We start from the raw sequence: 21,470 nt of genomic DNA on the forward strand, positions 1-21,470 counted from the left end.
ATAATATTTAAAAAATCATTTTTCTAATAAAAACGACATGTTTTGGTAAAAAATAAGAAATAAAAGAGAGTTTTGATTAAAAAAGTATATGTGTTTTCTATTTAATTTAAATAACTAGGATTGCCACCGTTATTTATTTTAACTGTCTTGAACATTTTTAACCTGACACCCTCTTTTAACCCTTTTGGTTTTCAAGTTTTACAGTAGGCAAAATGGGAATCATGTGTGATGTACACACACACACACACACACACTGCGTATAAAGACAAAGGTCCAATAATTTTTAACACATGAAACAATGGTCCCGCTTATTAAAAGACAAGATGCAATCATCAATGAGAAGATTCGCTTGCTTTCGCTCCCTTTTTCAGTTTTTCTCCTTTTCTCCTTTGTTTTCATTGTTATCTGCGAATCTCAGTCAAAGAAACAAACCTGGTCGAACAAGTTCATCACAAGAACAAGAGAGAAGAAAGTAGAAGTACGCCCAGCTTTACATTCATAATTAATCGTCTTTAAGTTTTGTTGCACTCGATTTTAAAATGTGTGGATTCGGACGGGAAGCAGCTGGACATACCTTGCATTGTATTCCGAAATACGAGGCTTCTCTCGATCGCAAGAAAAGAGAGTCTGATTCACCGTCCATCCAATGTTGTGAGCGTTATAGATTGGAGGAGCTTTGCGCTGGGTGTGACAGGCATGTGTGCAAAGAATGTAATTAGTTTTTTTTTTTATATAGAAAAAAGCATATTCTAAGAGGATTACTGAGTACAAAAAACAAGATTGAGGGACCTTTTTATATTTGGGGCCAGGCCCTCGGCAGTCGGCCCTCCTGGCTTGCCTCCACCCCCAAATCGACGTGCAGAGCACGTAAAGCGATCCTTGTGGGTGAATTAAATTAGCCAGGATTCAACTGGATCTAGTTTTATATTTGCCGACACCATGGCTGGATGGACCCGATGCAAGATGGCAGAGGCCATCTGCCCATTCTGATCCTCAGAACTCAAGAAAGTCTTGCGATCGTTTCGCAATGTTGTTTCCTTTATGAAACGATCGGGACTTGTCAATAGAATTTCAGAAAGCGACCGGTCGTATTTTTTAAAAATAAAAAAACTAAGGGTATTCAGTGGGAAAATGTGGAGCATTTGATGATAAAAATAATACTCTACAAGATAATTCAATTAATGATAAAGAGCCTATAAATAGGCATTACATAATGCATAATGAACCCACTAACCCACATCACCACCCACTAACCCACATCACCATTACCCCACTAACCCATGATTCTAGCAACACAATCACCACTCTCTTAGCCACCTAAACACATTCCTAAAGACTAGGTCCATTATGACTAAATCAACATAAAATAAATAATTAAATAAAACAATGAATTAAATAAATAAACTTTAACACCCTCCCTTAAACTGAAATCTGCAGATAACAGTTTAAGAGAAATTATCCTTCTTCAGTATTTTTAATTACTGCTGATCGCGAACACATTCCAAGTAGACCGCGCAATTTCATAAATGCAGCAAGTTTAAGAGGTTTGGTTTGTATATCTGCAACTTGATCTTCACTTCTGCAATAAACTAGGTTGATCATGCCATCATTACTGAGATCTCGCAAGAAGTAGTATCTCACATCAATGTGTTTGCTTCTCCCATGTAACACCGGATTTTTGGAGAGTTTGATAGCTGAGTTGTTATCACAAAATACCGTTGTAGCTCCAATTTGCTGAACCTGTAATTCTTCAAGGATTCTTCTTATCCAAATAGCTTGACAAGCACAAGCTGTGGCAGCAATAAATTCAGCTTCGGTGGTGGATAAAGTAACAATTTGTTGCTTTTTTGAAGACCACGAAACTGCACCTGTGCCAAACATAAAAATAAATCCCGAGGTGCTTCTCCTGTCATCTTGATCACCTGCATAATCGCTGTCAGTAAACCCAACCAGCTCCATCTTTTCTCCTTTCTTGTAGAACAACCCAAAATCCTTAGTTCCTTGCAAGTAACGGAGGATTCTCTTGGCTGTAAGCAAGTGCATTTCCGTGGGATTTTCCATATACCTGCTGATTAGGCTTACAGAATACATAATGTCAGGTCTTGTTGCAGTTAAATACATTAAACTGCCAACAATTTGCTTGTAAAGTGTGCTGTCCACTTTCTTCCCTCCATGATCTTTGTTGAGCTTTAAACCAAATTCAGTTGGAGTGCTAACAGGATTGCAATCCTTCATCTGAAATCTTTCCAGAATATCATGCACATATTTCTTCTGACCAATAAAAATGCCATTTACAGTTTGCATCACCTCTATGCCAAGAAAGTAATGCATCAACCCAAGATCGGACATTTCAAATTCAACCATCATAGAACTCTTGAAATCTTTAAACATATCAGCATCATTTCCAGTAAATAGAAGATCATCAACATATAAGCAAACAATAAGTAATGTCCCCCCATCTCCAATTTTAACAAATAATGAATGCTCATATGGACACTTATGAAATCCTTCTCTTAAAAAATAAGACTCAATACGACTATACCAAGCTCGTGGAGCTTGTTTTAAACCATAAAGAGCCTTTTTCAAACGATATACTTTTTGCTCATATCCGATCTTAATATGACCAAGAGGTTGATCAACAAATACCTGCTCCTCCAAGTTTCCATGCAAGAATGCCGATTTGACATCAAGCTGGAAAATAGGCCATGAATTCTGTGCAGCCAATGCAATTATCAACCGAATTGTATCATGTCTTGCAACAGGAGCAAAGACCTCCGTATAATCAATTCCATACTCTTGCTTATACCCCTTGACTACCAATCTTGCCTTATACTTATCAACTTCACCATTTGCCTTTAATTTGGTTTTGAAAACCCATTTTACGCCAATGGATTTTTGTCCTGGTGGAAGATCAATCAACTCCCAAGTATCATTTCTTTCAATAGCATCGATCTCATCATCCATTGCTTGCCTCCATTTTTCTTCTTTGACAGCACTTTCAAAGGTCATGGGATCACAATCTGCAAACAAAGCAAAATAGGTAATTGGATCTTCAATTCCATTTACCTCATAATCTTCCATCCAAGTAGGCCTTTTACGGATACGAGGACAAGGTGGAGCTGCTGCAACAGGAGCTACTGCCGTGGGTGGGAAATTTCCAGCAGCTGCTCCTGTTGTTGAGTGAATTTCAGCAGCTGTTTCTGAGCAAGGCTGCTGCAAAATGGCTGCTGCTGCTGGCCCCAAGTCTGCATCTATTTCAAAATCAGCATGCATAGGCTGCTGCCTATCCCAATCCCAAGTTTGCACTTCATCAAACACAACATCACGGCTGGTCACAATCCTTTTTGTAAGAGGATTGTACAATTTATAGGCCTTGGAGCACTCACTCATGCCGAGAAACACACACTTTTCACCCTTATCATCTAGCTTCTTTCTCTTCTCATCCGAGACATGTGCATAGGCTATGCACCCAAAAATTCTGAAATACTCAACATTGGGTTTCCTCCCACTCCATGCTTCTTCAGGTGTCATGTTCTGGACTGAAAAAGTAGGGCTTCTATTCAGCACATGAATACTCCAATTTACTGCTTCCGGCCAAAATTCCTTTGGGATTTTTCCTCTAGCTAGCAAGCTCCTCACCATGTTGAGAATTGTTCTGTTTTTTCTTTCGGATACACCATTCTGCTGTGGTGTATAACTAGCTGTTAATTCCTTGCGAATGCCATGCTCTCCACAAAAAACATTAAATTCAGTTGAACAAAATTCACCACCACGGTCTGTTCGGAGAGTCTTAATGAGCTTCCCTGCCTCATTTTCAGCTTTAGCTTTAAAGCTTTGAAACACATAAAAAGCTTCCGCCTTGTGCTGTAAAAAATAAACCCATGTCTTCCGAGTAAAATCGTCAATGAAGGTGATTAGATACTTTTTACCTCCATTTGAAGATGGACTAATCGGTCCACAAATGTCCGAGTGCACCAATTCAAGAGCATGTTTTGCTCTCCACGATTTGCCTTGCGGGAATGGAGAACGATGTTGTTTGCTAACAACACAATCTTCACATATTTGTGAAGGAATATCAATTTCAGGAAGACCTTTTACCATATTCTTCTGCTGAAGAGTTTTTAGGCCACTAAAATTCAAATGGCCATAACGGAAATGCCAAAGCCATGTTGGATTCTCAATTTCAGCAATAAAACAGGGCTGTGATATCACAATTTCTAAAGGAAACAGCCTATTTGAGCTCATTTTCACTACTGCAATTGACCCTCTCAAAGGATCATAAATTTCACAAATACCATTCTTTATATTTATCTCATACCCCTTCTCTTGCAATTGACCAGCACTCAATAAATTGCTTTTTAAATCGGGCACATAAAGCACATCAGAAATTGTTTCTACAAAACCATTCTTGGTCCTAATCTCAATATCACCCTTTCCTAAAGCATTCACAGTAGAGTTATCACCAAAGCTTATTGTCGAATTAAAATCTTCATTTAAATAAATAAAGGAAGACTTACACCCACACATATGATTGCTGCAGCCCGTATCCACAAACCAAATTTCAGACCCCTGCTGCTGCTCCCGAGACCCCTGCTTCAGCTTCTGGGTTGTCTCCACAGCCATTAGCAGAGTTTCTTCTTCCCTTCTCTCGGCAAAATGTGACATCTCAGCTTTGTCATTGTGTATCCTGGCATAACACTCAGATCGGTAATGCCCAAATTTGTGACATCTGAAGCATTCAACTTTGGACTTGTCACCTTTGCCTCTATTTTGTCCCTCAACACCCCTATAATTGCCTCTGTTCCCCTCAACACCCCTAAAATTCCCCCTGCCTCTGCCAAAATTATCAACAGCCCTAAACTGGTTTCTATAACCATCTCCCCTGTCTCGGTTCCCATCTCTACCTCTCCCTCTGCCTCTTCCTCGGAAATTTGAGGAATGAGAATAATTTGTAGCTTTCAGGGCCTGCTCATTAGTATGTGAGCCCCGAATCATTTTCTGCTCATGCACAAGCAAGGAGCTTTGCAGCTCATCAATGGAGAGTTTTTCAACATCCCGGGACTCTTCAATTGAACAAGCTACGTAATCAAATTTGGGTGACAATGAACGCAATATTTTTTCAACAATCACATTATCATCCATCTTCTCACCGTGAAACCTCATTTTATTGCATATCTCCATCGTCCTGGCACAATAATTTGTGACTGGTTCCCCAATTTGCATCTGCAAAGTCTCAAAATCCCGTCGCAAGGCCTGAAGTTGTGCACGTTTCACCCTTGTCGATCCTTGATATTTCAGCTTCATGGAGTCCCATATGTCTTTGGAAGTTTCTTTGCTAAGAATTGTTTCCAAAATGGGACGATCGATGGCTTGAAACAGATAATTTTTCGCCTTCAAATCCTTCAGCCTTCTCCCTTCCAACTCTGTTTTTTGAGTCTCGGTCAAGACGACAGTCACTGCAGGTTCTTCAATTCCAGCTTCAACAATCGGCCAATACTCCTTGGACCGAAGGAAATTCTCCATTAGCATGCTCCAATGGTCATAGTGACCATCAAAACGTGGAATGGCTGCTTGAACAAAGGTTGATTCTGCCATCGATGTACTTGTGCTTCTGAAAAATGGATGAAGAAAATGGTTGAAAAATTGGATTCTCTCGTCTGGTCACGATTTGAGAAAAACAAATAGCTGGGTTTCTCTCTTTGCTCACGATGAAAACGGCAGGAACTGATTTCTGTAATTTGGGTGGGTTTCTCTCGGCTGCTCACGATGGAAATTTGAGAAGAAAATGACTGAAATTTTGATACTCTCGTTACTCTCAGCTGCACACGATGGAGATTGCAGAAATTAGAATTGGGTTTGTGAATTTTGGATTTTGGTTCGATCTCTCGTCTACCAAAGTTGAATTATTTTGGCTCTCTCTCTCTCGTCTGCTTACAAAATGAAGTGAAAGGGATTTTGGGTGTTTTTTGGTTTTTTTCGCAGGTTGCTCACGGGTAGGGATATTAGGGGTGTTGGGTAAGGCTCTGATACCACTGATGATAAAAATAATACTCTACAAGATAATTCAATTAATGATAAAGAGCCTATAAATAGGCATTACATAATGCATAATGAACCCACTAACCCACATCACCATTACCCCACTAACCCATGATTCTAGCAACACAATCACCACTCTCTTAGCCACCTAAACACATTCCTAAAGACTAGGTCCATTATGACTAAATCAACATAAAATAAATAATTAAATAAAACAATGAATTAAATAAATAAACTTTAACAGCATTGCCTTATTGTATTATATTATTAATGTAATATTAAAATAAGGAAAAAGTTAAAAAGTTAAAAATCCCATAAGTTAAAAACAGTGTATATAATATTAAAATTAATTTGTAATGAGTTGACAAATATAATATTTAGAGATCAAATTTTATAAAAAGAGTCCGAATATGTTTTTGATATCAAATTTTGAAAACATGGTGATCACATTTGTTTGAATTGAAATCTTCAGCCATTGCCGCATCTTTTAAAAACCAATTATTGGTCTTTACATTATTTAAAAGCAAACAATCTTTCTATATTTATTTTCAAATTTTTGAAACAAAAATAGAAAAGAAAACTACGGTAGTACCACACAGAGTTATGGAATTGCGGCAGGCAATAATCCACAGTGGACCTAAGATGAAATGAAACCTTTTGGTCCGCGCAAAGTTTTGTACCATACAGAGCCAACCTAAATTTTCTTCATTGTAAAAAAAATATGATATTAAAGTGATGCAAATATTTTTATAAAAATAAATAAATAATCAAAACTCGAGTTGTTATCTTGATAAGCTCATATAATTTCAATAATACAAATAACAAATATAACAATAATAAGCAAAGAAAAAAAATATAAAAAAATGACCCTAGCACGCCATATATGTGACATGGTTTTGACACCGAGTAGCCCCATAAAAAAAAATTGAATAAATAAATAAAATTCAATTATCAAACAACATAATATTGAAGGGTAAAAATTAAAAAAAAAATCAATTTTAAAAAAAGAAACAGAAAAAAAAATCTAACTCAACCCGGGTTAACTAGTTGACCTCATGACCATGGGTATGAAATTAGAATAACCTCATAGAAAAAAAAAGCAAAAAAAAAAGTTTAATTAGGTAAGACGTTGTAAACTCAAGTGTAAAAGTTTAAGTAAAGATTAACAAAGTTTATACAAAATTTTTAATTTTGAATTAGGGTTCTTAAATGTTAAATGTAATGTTCTTATGATGGAATCAGATGTAAATTACTCAAAATAAAGCATATTTGAAGAAGAAAAATTAGGTGTTTACGGTGAAAATATAGTTGGTGACTTGATGGGGGGGGGGTTTGAGAACTTTTGGAACCAAAGTATGTGTTTGTTAGTTAAGTATAATTAGCATGAGTTGTGTTGATGAAGATTAAAATTGATATAATTATATTGTTTAGTTACAGTTGAATTTCTAATATAACTTGGAAAAAAACCATGAGAAATAGATGAAATAAATAATTTATAATTAGTTATGAGGATGACTGGTTGAACGATATTTTTGTTACTTATATTGAAAAATAAGTATTTAAAAGCATTGATAATGAGAAGATATATATATATATATATATATTATGGAGCGTCATTTTATAATAATATATGCAAGTGTTTGAACTTTATATTAAAAGCTTGTAATTTATGAATTTTTTAGATTTTAATTAATTTAGTTATATATTTATATTATTTTGCACTTACTCGAATTGAATCTTGTATCCTTCCTGAAAACACGGGAAAGAAAATAAATAACAATTGCTGGTGTATTTTCTTAAGAAGACGTAAAAAAAAAAAAAAAAAAAGGACATCCTGCCTCTCCGAGAGTGGGGAAGAAGAAGAAGAAGAAGGACTACGGGTGATTTGATAGGGATAGTTCTTTAATGAAAAATGAAGGATATGAAAGAATGCGGGGCTGTCGCCCAGATTCAACTGGCTTCCGAACAATTTGAGCCAGACATTCTAGCCTAGCCCGAGCATTTCAAACAAGGAGCGACGCCTATGTACTTGCTGGTATTCGGCCTTGGCCCGAATGGCCCATTCGTAATCATGGACAGATTTCTAACCAGTCTACCCAGTATAACGGGAATCGTATTAATTTATTTATTTTTATATACAATTGGACAATACAATAGATTAATATTTAATGAAATGGTTTAGGAAATATTTTTCAATGCTCGATTTTATTCGGAGCAGGAAAAATCAAGCCTTGAGTTTGCTTCGGTGTAGATCTTGCAAACCAAGAAGTTCTCTTAATATGAATATATCATTTTAAAAAAAAAAACAAGAACACGAGTCACGCTTTAGAATCCAAACAAATATTCGTATCTCTAAAAGATAAATAGATTGATTGGGATTGACATAGTAGATTCATCTTATAAATAACATCCATCCATTTAATTCAGAGCATGTTTGGGATCAATGATAGACTGGGATTTTGCAGCATTGAAAAGAATTAAAATGCATGGAGAATTTACTATGTATCTAGATATAAATTATTATTCACCGTAATAATATAATTAATATGGCTTTTGTGTGAAGATAAAAAGGTTTTTTTTCCTAGAATTCACTGGTTATTTTAAAATTAATTGATGATAATTTAATCATTTTACTTTACAAGTGTTGACTATATTACCTTAAAAAATTATATTTTAAAAGATTACACGGGGTAATTTAATTTTTTTAAGTTCCAAAGGCATAATATAAAGATTATATTACCTTGATATGCAAAAATTGTAGCTACATTAAGAGGTATTTTTATCTTTTCATAATTTTTTTTGTAATAAACAAGTTGATATAAAGTGGTTTGGTTTTATGATTAATATAAATATTATTTAAAAAATTGATGGTATATGCAAGCACTAACCAATAAGGGCAGGTTTGAGATTTTTTTTTTACTGAAGATTTACATGGTCGTTAATTTTATGGTCCGTGAGATTAATCGAGCTGCGTTCAAGTTGGCTCGAACACTCACGATAATAAAAAAAAAATTTATTTTTTTAATTATTCTTACAATAATAAAAATAAATACTTTTAACATCGACCATGAATTAAGTATAAATTAAATATTAAAATATTTATTTAAAACTACGATATCCTTATAAAAAATAAATAAATAAATATAAAAATAAATTTAAAATCAAGTGTATATTAAAGTATAAAATTAAAAAAATATATATATAAAAAATGCCACCTCCTATTTGTATAAACAACGAAAGAGGTGACTCTGCACACCAACACTTTCAGATGTATTAGGTAATCACTGCAGTCTTCACCGAAAATCACGAGTTCTTCTTTATGGGCACGTGTCATCGGCGAATGGGCACGTGTCATCGGCGAATGAGGGTTTTCAATGCTGGGCCCTGCGGGTAGGAGGAAGAGATGTGCACGAAGTGGAAGAGGGTAGGTAAGACGACTTGGAGATCTCTCTTGATTTCCTAGTTGAGCCCACGGGGTATTGAGGGTAGCTTCTTGTTAATTATAAAGGGTATGCTTGTAATTGCAGCTAGATATCCCTTTGAACATTTGTCACTTTGATTATCCGGGCACTCCCACCAAGTTCCTGGCTGGGTGATGTTCTACAACTTGGCTCGGCTCAATTAGCTATTTTAGCCATAAATACAGCTCTATGAACTTCCCCAAACAATAACGACAATGTGAAAAAAATATTCCAATTATGTACCGTATTTATCTAACTTTTCAAATTGTTCATGTATTTATCTATGTATTTGAGTTTGTGTTCATCTATATATGTGTACTTTAGTTTTCCACTTGGATAACTATCCTAGTTTTTTTTTTTTTTTGATAAATATATGGTATCTATTTGTCAAGGGGTATTTTCACAATTCTTTTTACCTTTGTTTTCGAATATATTTTTTTAAAAATAAAAATATCTTTTCAATGTAATTTAATCAATTTATAATTGTTTTATTATTCGTTGCATGACAAGTTTTTATAAAATATAAAAAATAAAGAGTGAAACGATGATAAAAATAAATGGACCAAAATAATAGAGAATAACAGAAAATCAAATAAACAAGAAAAATTAAAAAATTAAAAAAACTTAAAAATCTTCCAATTAACTGTTAAGTTTTTTTTTTTAAAAAAGGTTTAACACTATAAATAGAGGGAGAAGAAGGGACTGAAGAAAAAGAAAAGCATCCCCCCTTTCTTTTCAATAAAACGGCCCCATATATATATATATAAAAGAATACATAACCCTAGCATGTCAGCACCCCTTTTCTCTGACTACTCCAGCAACCTTTGAACATAAACACCACAGCCACCGACGACAACATCTCCTCTATCTCATGCCACCACTGACAGTCCCTTCCCTTTCAGCCATCGCTGCCTTCCTTTCCTCCAATTGTGATAGCAAATCCTCAACTGAACCACCATCCACACACAGCCCCTCGCCTTCATTCCACATGACAGGAACCAAGAACAGGTTGATTAACAGGTAGCCTAATCCTGGATCCGAGCTAGTTGTTAATTTAAATACCCAATAACCAACTTTTAAAGATAAGAACCAAGAACACGTCATTAATCCTTAATCCTGGGTGCATGAATATGTATTCCCTGATTCTATTATTTAATAGTTAATATTCAAATTCAAATCTAATCCTGAAATAAAAAATAACCAGTTATATTGTCTAATTGTCAACACTGATAGCTTAATCCTAGATTGATTTCTCGAATAAAAAATAATGAATACACTACACAACAAACATAAAAAAAAAATCTAACACAAAATGAATTAGAAATATTTGTTTCAACTTTAGCCTTGTTCCACCTCGAACAAAAATATCAATTCCTAGGTGACTTCGTACCCTCGGGACCCTCGGGTTGACACGCAATGACATGGAACCACAACACTTCAACCATATAAACAATAATTAATAATATTACAAATCATTAGATACATAAAAAAAAAATTTCAATGATACCACAAATTATCCAACAAATAAAGAAAAATCATTAATATTATAATTATATATAAAAAAATCGATCTGTCAGGGTTCAAAAGCGACCTTAGAAGCTGCTAACGCAGACCAGAAGCTGTTGAAACTTGAAACTGATCTAGAAAGTGGTGGTGAGTGGCTTGCATGCACGGATAGTGAAGAAGGTGCCAGACAGCAACAACGCGTGGATTCCACGTGTTGAATCTTAACCTGCAAAAAAGAAAACAGAGATCGATCGAGGTTTTAGGCTGATATTTCCTGATTGGTTATGAATTATGAAAGATCGGGGGTTTGTCTCGGATGGGAAAGGATTACTTTGGAGAAGTCGTGTTTGTGGCGTGGTCTGTTGTCACAGTGATGAGGCTTGTTGGTTGAGAAGTGGCAGAGAGAGGTTTGTGGAATGGAGGCGAGAGGCTGTGTGTGGATGGTGATTCAGTTGAGGAATTTGCTCTTGGTCTCTTATCCCTTTATCTACTGTGTTAAACCCCTGAAATAAAATCTAACAATTAAGTGGAACATCTCTGAGGATTTTAAATCTTTGATTTTATTTTTTTTGATTTCCTATATATTATTTGATTCTCTATTATGTTGGTCCCTCCCTTGTATTTTGCTCATCATTTCACTTCTTTCCTTTTCTTTTATTTACCAAAACTTGTCACATAATAATAAAATAAGTGAAAGTGTCAAAAATAATAAAAAAATTATAAATTAACTAAATTTCATTAAAAAAAAATTAGAAATTTTTGGAAAATTTGTTAGATCTTGGGTTACTAAACAAAAACAAGCTCTGACATTGTAACTAAGAATCAATCTTGTGAATTGAATTTAATTTATAAAAATCAATTTTGAAATTTAAATTTTTTTGATGGGTATTGATTTGAATTCTAAATAAAATTTAATTCATAAAAAAATGAAAAAAACAAATTAGAGACAAAACTTTATGATTGGCTACAGTAATTTCTTCTAAAATTAACATTAAAAATAATATTCCAAAAATATTCTCCCTTCTCTTTATATAAAAAAAACCCTACAAAGTAACTTTATCTCATAAATAACTCTGCCAAAACCCCTTTCCTTGTCTTTCTGGTTTCTTCTTTAACATCATTGTAAGTTGTAACTCATCTGGTCGTAGCCCCGAACCTATCATAGCCTTGTTGTCCCAAGGATGCTCTGTAGCTCATTTGGTCGCCAGGGAATTGCAAGAGCTCTTTCATGAGAAAATCCAAATTCTTCCTCAGCCTGTTTTAGCAGTAGCAAAAACTCAGGATTGTTTGGATAACCCAATTCAATAATGAACCTCTTTGGGGACCTTTGGTTGCAATTACCATCAAGTGGCTTTCCCTCACCCTTTTGGACAGCGAGAGACTACCTTGCACCTTTTCCGCGTTCAATCTTATTAATTGCAATTCCTCTTTTATTGGATTTTTAGATAATACGGGATGTATGCTCCTCTTTTATTGGATTTTTAGATAATATGAGATGTATGTTCGTGTGCTGTCGTGGGTTTATAAAACAAATATATTTAATAGTATTATAATTATGAAATAACACAAAATAAGTAATAGAAACTAAAGGTATGATGGAGCTAATATTTCATGACGGAAAAAAAAGTTGTGTTGGTGATCAAAACTTAGAGACTGAACAAAATGATTTGTAGCAATCCACAGTGTTTTGGGAGGAAAGATACAGTGCTTTCGCCAGATGATTTAGCTTTTCTGTTAATAAAAAGCAAAAAAAATTACAAAGTTAAATTCTCTACCAACTTAATATTAAAAAAAAACCAACAAAGATAATTTTGGAAGGAAAAAAACCCATGAGGAAAAACATTGTAGCAATTGACAATGTTTTGCGAGGAAAATTATAGTGCTTTCCCCAATAAAATAAAATAAAAAACCATTTAGAGAAATATTGTAGCAATCCATAGTGTTTTGTGAGAAAAATTACAACGCTTTACCCATATGATTTAGCTTTATTATAATTATAATTCTTAACCAACTTAATATTAAAAAAAAATGGACAAAGATAATTTTGAAAAAAATAATAAAAAAATCATATGGGAAAACATTGCAATAATTCACAGTGTTTTAAAAAAAAATTATAAAGCTAAATTCTTAATCAGCTCAATATTAAAAAAATCGAATCAACAGCGACAATTTTAGGAAAAAAAATATAAAAAAAAAACACAAAAAAAGGGGAAAAAATCGTGTTGGAAACACTATAGCAATTCATAGTGTTTTGTGATGAAAGCTACAGTGCTTCCTCACATGATTTAACTTTATTTGTAATGACTTGTAATTGTAATTTTCAACAATGTTTTGTGAGGAAAGCTACAGTGCTTTCCCCACATGATTAATTTTTATTACAAAGTTAAATTCTAACCAATTCAATATTAAAAAAAATAAAATCAACGAAGATAATTTGAAAAAAAATATTACAAAAAAAGAAAACACTAAAGAAACTGGAAAAAAACCATGTGAGGAAAAACTTTATCAATCCATAGTGTTTTGTGAAGAAAAGCTTGTATTTACTTGTAATTGCAATTCTTAACTAGCTTAATATTTAAAAAATAAAATTGATAAAGACAATTTTAGAGAAAAACATAACAAAACAGGAAAAAACCACATGAGAAAAAACATTGTAGCAATCCACAGTAATTTGCGACGAAAGTTACAGTGATTTCCTCACATATTGTAACTGTAATTTTTAACCAGTTCAATATTAAAAAATAAAATAAAAAAAGATATCGGAGAAAATTATAAAAAAACAAAAACAAAAAAAAACATGCGGAGAAACACTGTAGTAATCAATAATGTTTTAAAGAAAAAAATTACAAAACTAAATTCTCAATCAGCTCAATATAAAAAAATTCGACAAATATAATTTTGAAAAAATAAAAAAATAAAAAATAAAAACTATGTGGGAAAACACCGTAACAATCCATAGTATTTTAAAGAAAAAAAATTACAAAGCGAAATTTTTAACCAGTTTAATATTTAAAAAATAAAATCAACAAAGATAATTTTTTTAAAAAAAATTAAATGAAAAAAAAAGCAAAGTTGAAAAAAAAAGGAAAAAACACTGTGAATTAGTGTTGTAATCCACATTAATTTAGATATGGAAAAATAGTGATTCCCCAATACCATTTAGATATGGTTAATAACTGAATTCAATTAAATTCATAACACTTACATTTTACCATTAATAAATTGACATGTCAGTTTTATGAAAATGAGAAATAGAAAAAAAAAAGTTTTTGAATATTAAACTAAATTAAGAATGACATGGAATTTATACCAACCATAATTCATTTTAAATATAATTCATTAATTTTTTTTATTGCATACATGAGTGTTAAGTTATGACTGTTTATGTTTTAACCAGATTTTTTAGTTGCTATACATGGTAACAAATATTTTGTAAGCCAAATATATAAAGAAATGTTCAAAGAAAATATATCTTAAGATGGATTTTCTTCAATGCCTTCGATCTGGATTTCATAATTTTCCATTATAGTGCTGGATTTCTAATAGATTCATGGCAAATCTCGAAGCAAACAATAAAGCCAGCCGCCACTGGCTCTGCCTCTAATAAAACTGCCTCTAATAAGTGGCGAATAGTTGTCGGTGAAGAAGTGTAATAAACAAAATTAACTTAAACAAGGACAAAAGCTAAATTGACTTTCCTCCCAACTTTTTCCAAGTTTCCAAAAATACACCCTAAATACTTTACATATTCCCGTAAACACCCTTAACTACCACCACCACGTCTGTTACCTGACTCCTGGACCCTCTTCCGTGTCCCTTTGTTTCTTCTCTTACACCAAACAAACATCCCTATAAAATCCTCCTTTGTTTCTCAATCATCTCTTCAGGTACCCTCTCCTCTCCTCTTCCGTTCACAAACACAAAACACAAGCCTCTCTTTTTGTTTTCCAAAACTGGACAAAAACAAGAAGAATGTCTCTAACTAGCAGTTCCGTAATCCCTACCAAATCCTTGATCCCCTCTAACAAGCCCCATCATCCTTGTTTCTTCACCACTAAACCTTCCAGATCCATCCTCCACATCTCCGCTGTACACTCAGCTGATCCTTCCAAATCACCATCACCCATTAAAACACCTGCAGCAACATCCACTAAAGCAGCAACCGTTGCTCCAACAACCAATGTGGGTACTGGGAAATGGACTGTTGAAAGCTGGAAATCCAAGAAGGCCTTGCAACTCCCTGAATATCCTAACAAAGAAGACCTTGATTCGGTTCTCGAAACCCTCGACGCCTTTCCTCCGATTGTTTTCGCTGGTGAGGCCAGGAATTTAGAGGAGAGGCTCGCTGAGGCTGCTATGGGCAATGCGTTTTTGCTGCAAGGAGGTGATTGTGCTGAGAGTTTTAAAGAGTTCAATGCTAATAATATTAGGGACACTTTCAGGATTCTTCTTCAAATGGGCGCTGTTTTGATGTTCGGTGGTCAAATGCCCGTTATCAAGGTCTTTTTTTTTCCTCTCTAAAGAGAATTATTAGTGTTACAATATAGAATCATATGAAGATTGCTTCTTTTCTTTTCTTTTTCTTTTTGAAGAATTGAATTTTAATTAAACTGGGATAAATGTCGATATTGTTTTATAGGTGGGGAGGATGGCAGGGCAGTTTGCGAAGCCAAGATCGGATCCACTGGAGGAAAAAAATGGAGTGAAATTACCAAGTTACAGAGGGGATAATGTGAATGGAGATGCTTTTGATGAGAAGTCAAGGATACCTGACCCACAGAGGATGATCAGGGCATACTGTCAATCAGCAGCCACTTTGAATCTCCTCAGGGCGTTTGCTACTGGTGGTTATGCAGCTATGCAGAGGGTTACTCAGTGGAATTTGGATTTCACCGAGCACAGTGAGCAGGGAGATAGGTAAATGGTTTTATCTGACTTTTGGATTGGTTATGATGTTTTTTCAGATGGAGTTTTCATACACGGCCAAGTAAAAAGCTCACTGTTTTATTCTGAAGAATCAATTGATTTTTTATTATTTACGTTTGCTGCTATTTTAGAGTTTGATGAAGTAGTTTGTACACTTCCGGTCCTTCCGGACCTCAACCACCTTTGGTGGGTACGCAGTAGATAGTGATATTTCCTCCATGTGTATTATTTGATCAATATCGTTGGCGCTGGATTATCCGCACAAGGCAATCAAGGTCCTCTTTTACTTTTTTCCGATGACTGGCCTTTGGGAATTTAGATTCTAACATCCTTTGCACGTGTTCTTCAATATGCTCTGATCTGAATGGTTTTAAACTTGTTGTTTAAAAGTGTAATCTTCTTTTTTTGTTCCTGCAATTTCTAATTCACTTGTTTTAGTTATGATGGGTTTTCTTAAAGATGTTTACTAGAATCTTGGATGAAAATGAGTTCATTTCATTTCTTAATTCATACCATTATTGGTTTAGATTTTGCTTCTATAATATGTTTCTCTTGGATGGAATTATTTCAGTTCATTGCTAATTTTCATATCATAATTGGGTCACTTTTTTCTTCTATAATATACATATCTCTGTCTTCATATGATAGGTACCGGGAACTTGCCCACCGGGTTGATGAGGCCCTTGGATTCATGGCCGCAGCTGGTCTCACTGTTGATCATCCTATCATGACAACAACTGAGTTTTGGACATCCCATGAGTGCTTGCTATTGCCATATGAGCAATCACTTACTAGGCTGGATTCAACCTCAGGTCTTTACTATGACTGCTCAGCCCATTTTCTTTGGGCTGGTGAGCGTACCAGGCAGCTAGATGGTGCTCATGTTGAGTTTTTGAGAGGAGTCGCAAATCCCCTAGGAATTAAGGTAACTTGCATTCTTTTTTCTAATCTAGTTAGCCAATTCATATTTCAGTAATTCATCTTTGGTGGCTAGAAATACCAGGGAGAACCTGTTTAGGAGACCTAACTTTTAACCAATTCATCTACGTTTGTTGAGATGGTTCTTGGTTGTTTTTGTTTCTGGCTTTGTTTGTTTCTGACTGTGATCCTGACCACATAAGGTTATCAATATTCCTTAAATTAACCACTCAAATGCATATTTTCAAGATGCTGGCCTCAGTGGTGTTCATGTAATTATGCTTATGGGATTGTGTTTCTTCTTTTATGCCAATCTGATCCGAATTAGAACCTGGCAATAAGCTAAATCTGAGAGGATCATTATAATATTACTGTTCTTAGTTTCTATTTTTATCTTGTAATTTGACACATGCATTTGGTGCTTTCGACTTTCTTATGGAATTTGGCTTTTGTGCTCCAGGTCAGTGATAAGATGGATCCAAATGAGCTAGTTAAGCTCATAGAAATTTTGAATCCTCAAAATAAACCTGGCAGAATAACAATCATTACAAGAATGGGAGCTGAGAACATGAGAGTGAAGCTTCCTCATCTAATAAGGGCTGTTCGCAGGGCAGGACAAATTGTCACATGGGTCAGTGATCCTATGCATGGAAACACCATAAAGGCTCCTTGTGGGCTGAAAACTCGCCCATTCGATGCCATCAGGGTATGATGCTTATATCTTAGCTTGCATTAATTGATTAGCATTATGTGGATTTCATTATGCTATCAAGGGCTGTTTATTATTTGAAGGAGATTGCACACTTCAGCACAGGGAATTATACAAAAACCAAACGAGATGAAAGAATATAAGTTGAGAAATAAAGCAAATGAGAGAACGAAAAGGAAAAAGAAAAAATTTGGCCCCTGTAACCCTGTTACTGGAACTGATGAGAAAACGAGAGTTTCCCAAATATGAGTCAAAAGAAGTGGGCGTATATGCTATAAATGATATTGCACTTTTTGTTAGTACATTGATTATAGGACTACACACTCTAAATTAGCTTTTTTGCTTTAGCTTTGGTGGTAATTCATAGGAGAAACAATTTGTCATCTCATCCTTGTAAAATGGGTCATGCTCCAATCATTGCTTGCAATTGAATTATCTCTTAAGAAGTGCAATAAATTTTGGGTCATTCATGAACTGGAGCAGCTAATTCCAAAGTTGTAAATGGTGGGGCATTCTGTGGCTTTGAAAAAGAGCCTGCTCTTGATTTCCTATAATTAATTAACTTGAAGGCAATAGAATTTAGGTGCGGTAGGTGGAATAACACACTAAACTAAATATAATGGAGAATAAGGATTCATGTAACAAGTCTTAACTAGTTTACGATTGAGTGTTAGTTGAGCTGAATTGGTAGGTGAGAAAGTGACTGCTTCTATGAGGCCTTGGGGTGGAATAGTTGGATCAGATTCCTTACGCAGGTAACCAATGATTAAGCGTAGGTATGTAGAACTTTGTCAGCAAGTTGAGTTTGAAATCTTTTTTGCAAAAAAGAATTCTGATGTTCCTTAGGTTGTGTTTGGTATAGCGTAGGTATGGAAAAAAGTTGTTAAGGGGGTAAAGATTTAAGAATGAAGTGCTAAAGGTGTAAAAAGAGGTTAAGGGATGAAGTGTTAAGGATGTTTGACAGGAGGGAAGGGGAAAAAATTATGAATGATAGTGGGTGTCAATAAAAATAAAATCAATTTTTAAATTAATTATAATCATAAAAAATTAAATAACTTATATTTGTGGTTTAAAATGAAGGAGATGAATAGAATATTATAGTGTTAAACTTCCTTGCCCCTCCCCCAGCAAAGTTAACACTTAACCACTTTTTTGGGGTTAACTTTTAACCTCCATTAAAGTTTCTCTCCAAACTTGTACCAAGCAATTGAATTCCTGGATGATTGTGACGGGTCAGCTTGAGAGCGGTGGTGGTTGTACGGTTGTTGTGAGTGCTATTGTTCTGAAACCTTTTTCAAAAATAGTAATGTAATGCAAATAATGTCCTTCCCAGATATTCCTTTTTAATCATTGAAAAACACGGGTTTACAGCATGATGGCATCATTTCCACTATGCATACCCTGACGTTGTTACATTCTTTTTTTTTTTTTTTACATTCTTATTTGGACAGGCGGAGGTGAGAGCCTTCTTTGATGTGCATGAGCAAGAAGGAAGCCACCCAGGAGGCGTTCATCTAGAGATGACTGGTCAGAATGTGACAGAGTGCATTGGTGGATCACGGCCTGTGACATTTGATGATTTGAGTTCACGCTACCACACCCATTGTGATCCCAGGCTCAATGCTTCACAATCTCTAGAGCTTGCATTCATCATTGCAGAGCGTCTTAGAAAGAGGAGGATTGGATTACAACCTTCTATTGCACCGGCATTGCTGTAGAATGACTGCCAAGGCGCAGCAATATATTTGTTCTTTTTACTAAGTTGTTATTAGTGGCTGTATTGTGTATACTGGAAGACATGTGATGTATGTTGAGTTAATTTATGTTGTGTTGCCTCATGTAATGTATGTGAATACTGGAGGACAATGATATTTGAGACCTTGAAGAACATGGAAATAAAGACAGACTGCATTTCAAAATGACCTGCGGAACTATTCAAATGGAGAAGTGCTGATCGTCTTGTTTAGAGGGGTGGTTGTTGAGGGAACAGCAAGACTCTTTTGTTCCTTCCGCTTTTTTCCGTTCTATTTATTTTATCTTTGATTTATTCAACCTATCATGTGCCCGTCAATCCAGAGAAGAGAATTTATTCTATATCCCCCAAACAGCCAAGCAAGAGATCTTCATCCTTCTCGTGTGCTGTACATCTCTCCATTTTCAATTCCAAGACATATGGAAAGGGCGGGTTGCTCAGAGATGCCGGGGGAAGGTGGTTAGTTATCTCATATCTGGGTTCATTATTCTAGCTACTAATATGCTAGCTTGCTAAGCCAGGGTTTCAATGCTATTCGATTTGGCCTAGAACACGCGTGGGGATGGTATACAGACAGGTGGTAGGTGAGAATGACTCGAGAGAAGATACAAGGGCGATCATGTTCGCCATGAACTCTTCTCACTTGTGTCAAGCTCTCACTGAAGACGTTGTAATTGTCTGTTGCTTCGTGTACTCTCTCGGGGAAGACAACCACAGGGGATGCTCAAGTCTGGTCTCCTCCTCTGGGTTCTGTTATCTTATACTAGAGATGATTTAGGTGTTTCTTTTGCTATCCCTCCGCCAAAAAAACACACACTTTATGATCTAACGATGTATTTCGACTTGAATCCTGATAATCAATCTCTCTTATGTCGTAAAAGTAAATAGCATTCAAGTAGACCACATTGATGAGAAAAAATAATTATGTATTTAAGCCATACATATACCAAAACAAAATTTGATTCCCATGAATCATTTCTATTTCTATACATACTAAAACAACATACTTCGTATTCGTCAATTGTGTCTTGATTATTAATTGAAGCTCAATAAAAATGATGGCATGGTATAGTATAATCGGGTGTGATTATTAACAAATTTTATATTTTCTCGTATTTTTCCTCGATCTCTCTTTTTTTAAAAAAAAAAAAACTAGACGTATTTTATTTTTTCTCAAAAAAACTTCCCCTTTTCAAACGAAGAAAAAAAAGACAAATGAAAAAAAAAAACTATTAAATCGCCACATTTGCTATGTGCATGCACAAGAAGGACCCCGCACCGGTATCCTTGCGCGTAGAAACAAAGCTATATATATATATATTGAAAAAAAAACGGAGTGTTTTACTGTATTCACAAACACATGTTGATTTTGATTGATTTAGTAAAATTACTATTTTGTTCTTCTCATAAAAAAAAATATTAGATTAGCTGTTGAGGATAGAATGATATTTTCACTTAATTCTGGTCATTGCTTAGGAGCATATATGTCTTTTTCACTTTTTTTTCCTAATTAAACTACTTTATTATCTTTAAAAGCAAATTTTAATTAATTAGGATTCAGGGTGATTCTGAATTTTTATTTTTTCAAGGCACAATAAAATTACTAGATTATTTTTAAAAGTTTTTTAAAAAAATTTTACTTGTATCCAAGGGTTTTTTTGTATTTTTATCATGTTTTTTCTGTTATAATTAGATCGACTTGGAAGCAATTTGTTATTTTAATAAATATAAATTTTATTAAAAAAAATGGTTAGCATTGCAGGCGTCATGTGCATTGCATATGTGGGTTGTTGTCGTACTCTTTGGGCGGCATAGCCTGACGGCCAAATATCAGCTTTCAAGACAGTGTTGGAATCGTCTTATCGACCCTTTCATCCCTAGATGACACTTGTGCTTAACAGAAATCTAGTTTGGTGTTGACGGCCATTCCCCCCCTCTCTCCTCCTTGATTTTTATATATGGCCCTCCAAGTTTTCAAAGCAAGCCTTCAATTTGTTTTTTTTTTTTAGGTTTTGTCTCTATTCTTTTGATTATTATTTGTTTTATTTGAAATGATTTATTGAATGAGTTTTTGTTTTTAATTTCATTATCCTTTGATTTTTTCATATGTCATATATGGTCCTTATTTTTTATTGCTATTTGTTTTATTTGATATAAT

General features: G+C 34.6%; 1 protein-coding gene and 1 long non-coding RNA gene across 2 annotated transcripts; one reads left to right on the top strand and one right to left on the bottom strand.

Moving 5' to 3' along the window:
- Window positions 1-10,114: 10,114 nt before the first annotated feature.
- On the bottom strand, window positions 10,115-11,652 carry LOC112326539 (uncharacterized). The gene is made up of 2 exons (XR_002980265.2): window positions 11,092-11,652; window positions 10,115-10,531 (listed from the first exon to the last, which is right to left on the bottom strand). It is a non-coding gene; the product is annotated as an uncharacterized LOC112326539 (long non-coding RNA).
- A 3,189-nt stretch (window positions 11,653-14,841) lies between these two features.
- On the top strand, window positions 14,842-19,481 carry LOC7461786 (phospho-2-dehydro-3-deoxyheptonate aldolase 1, chloroplastic). Its single transcript, XM_002301031.4, has 5 exons — window positions 14,842-15,506; window positions 15,646-15,923; window positions 16,581-16,857; window positions 17,311-17,556; window positions 19,011-19,481. The coding sequence occupies exons 1-5, from the start codon at window positions 14,979-14,981 to the stop codon at window positions 19,275-19,277; spliced, it is 1,596 nt and encodes a 531-aa protein (XP_002301067.1). The 5' UTR covers window positions 14,842-14,978; the 3' UTR covers window positions 19,278-19,481.
- The last annotated feature ends 1,989 nt before the right edge of the window (window positions 19,482-21,470 follow it).

This window comes from Populus trichocarpa, chromosome 2, assembly GCF_000002775.5.
Source record: "Populus trichocarpa isolate Nisqually-1 chromosome 2, P.trichocarpa_v4.1, whole genome shotgun sequence".
Taxonomy (NCBI): Eukaryota; Viridiplantae; Streptophyta; class Magnoliopsida; order Malpighiales; family Salicaceae; genus Populus; species Populus trichocarpa.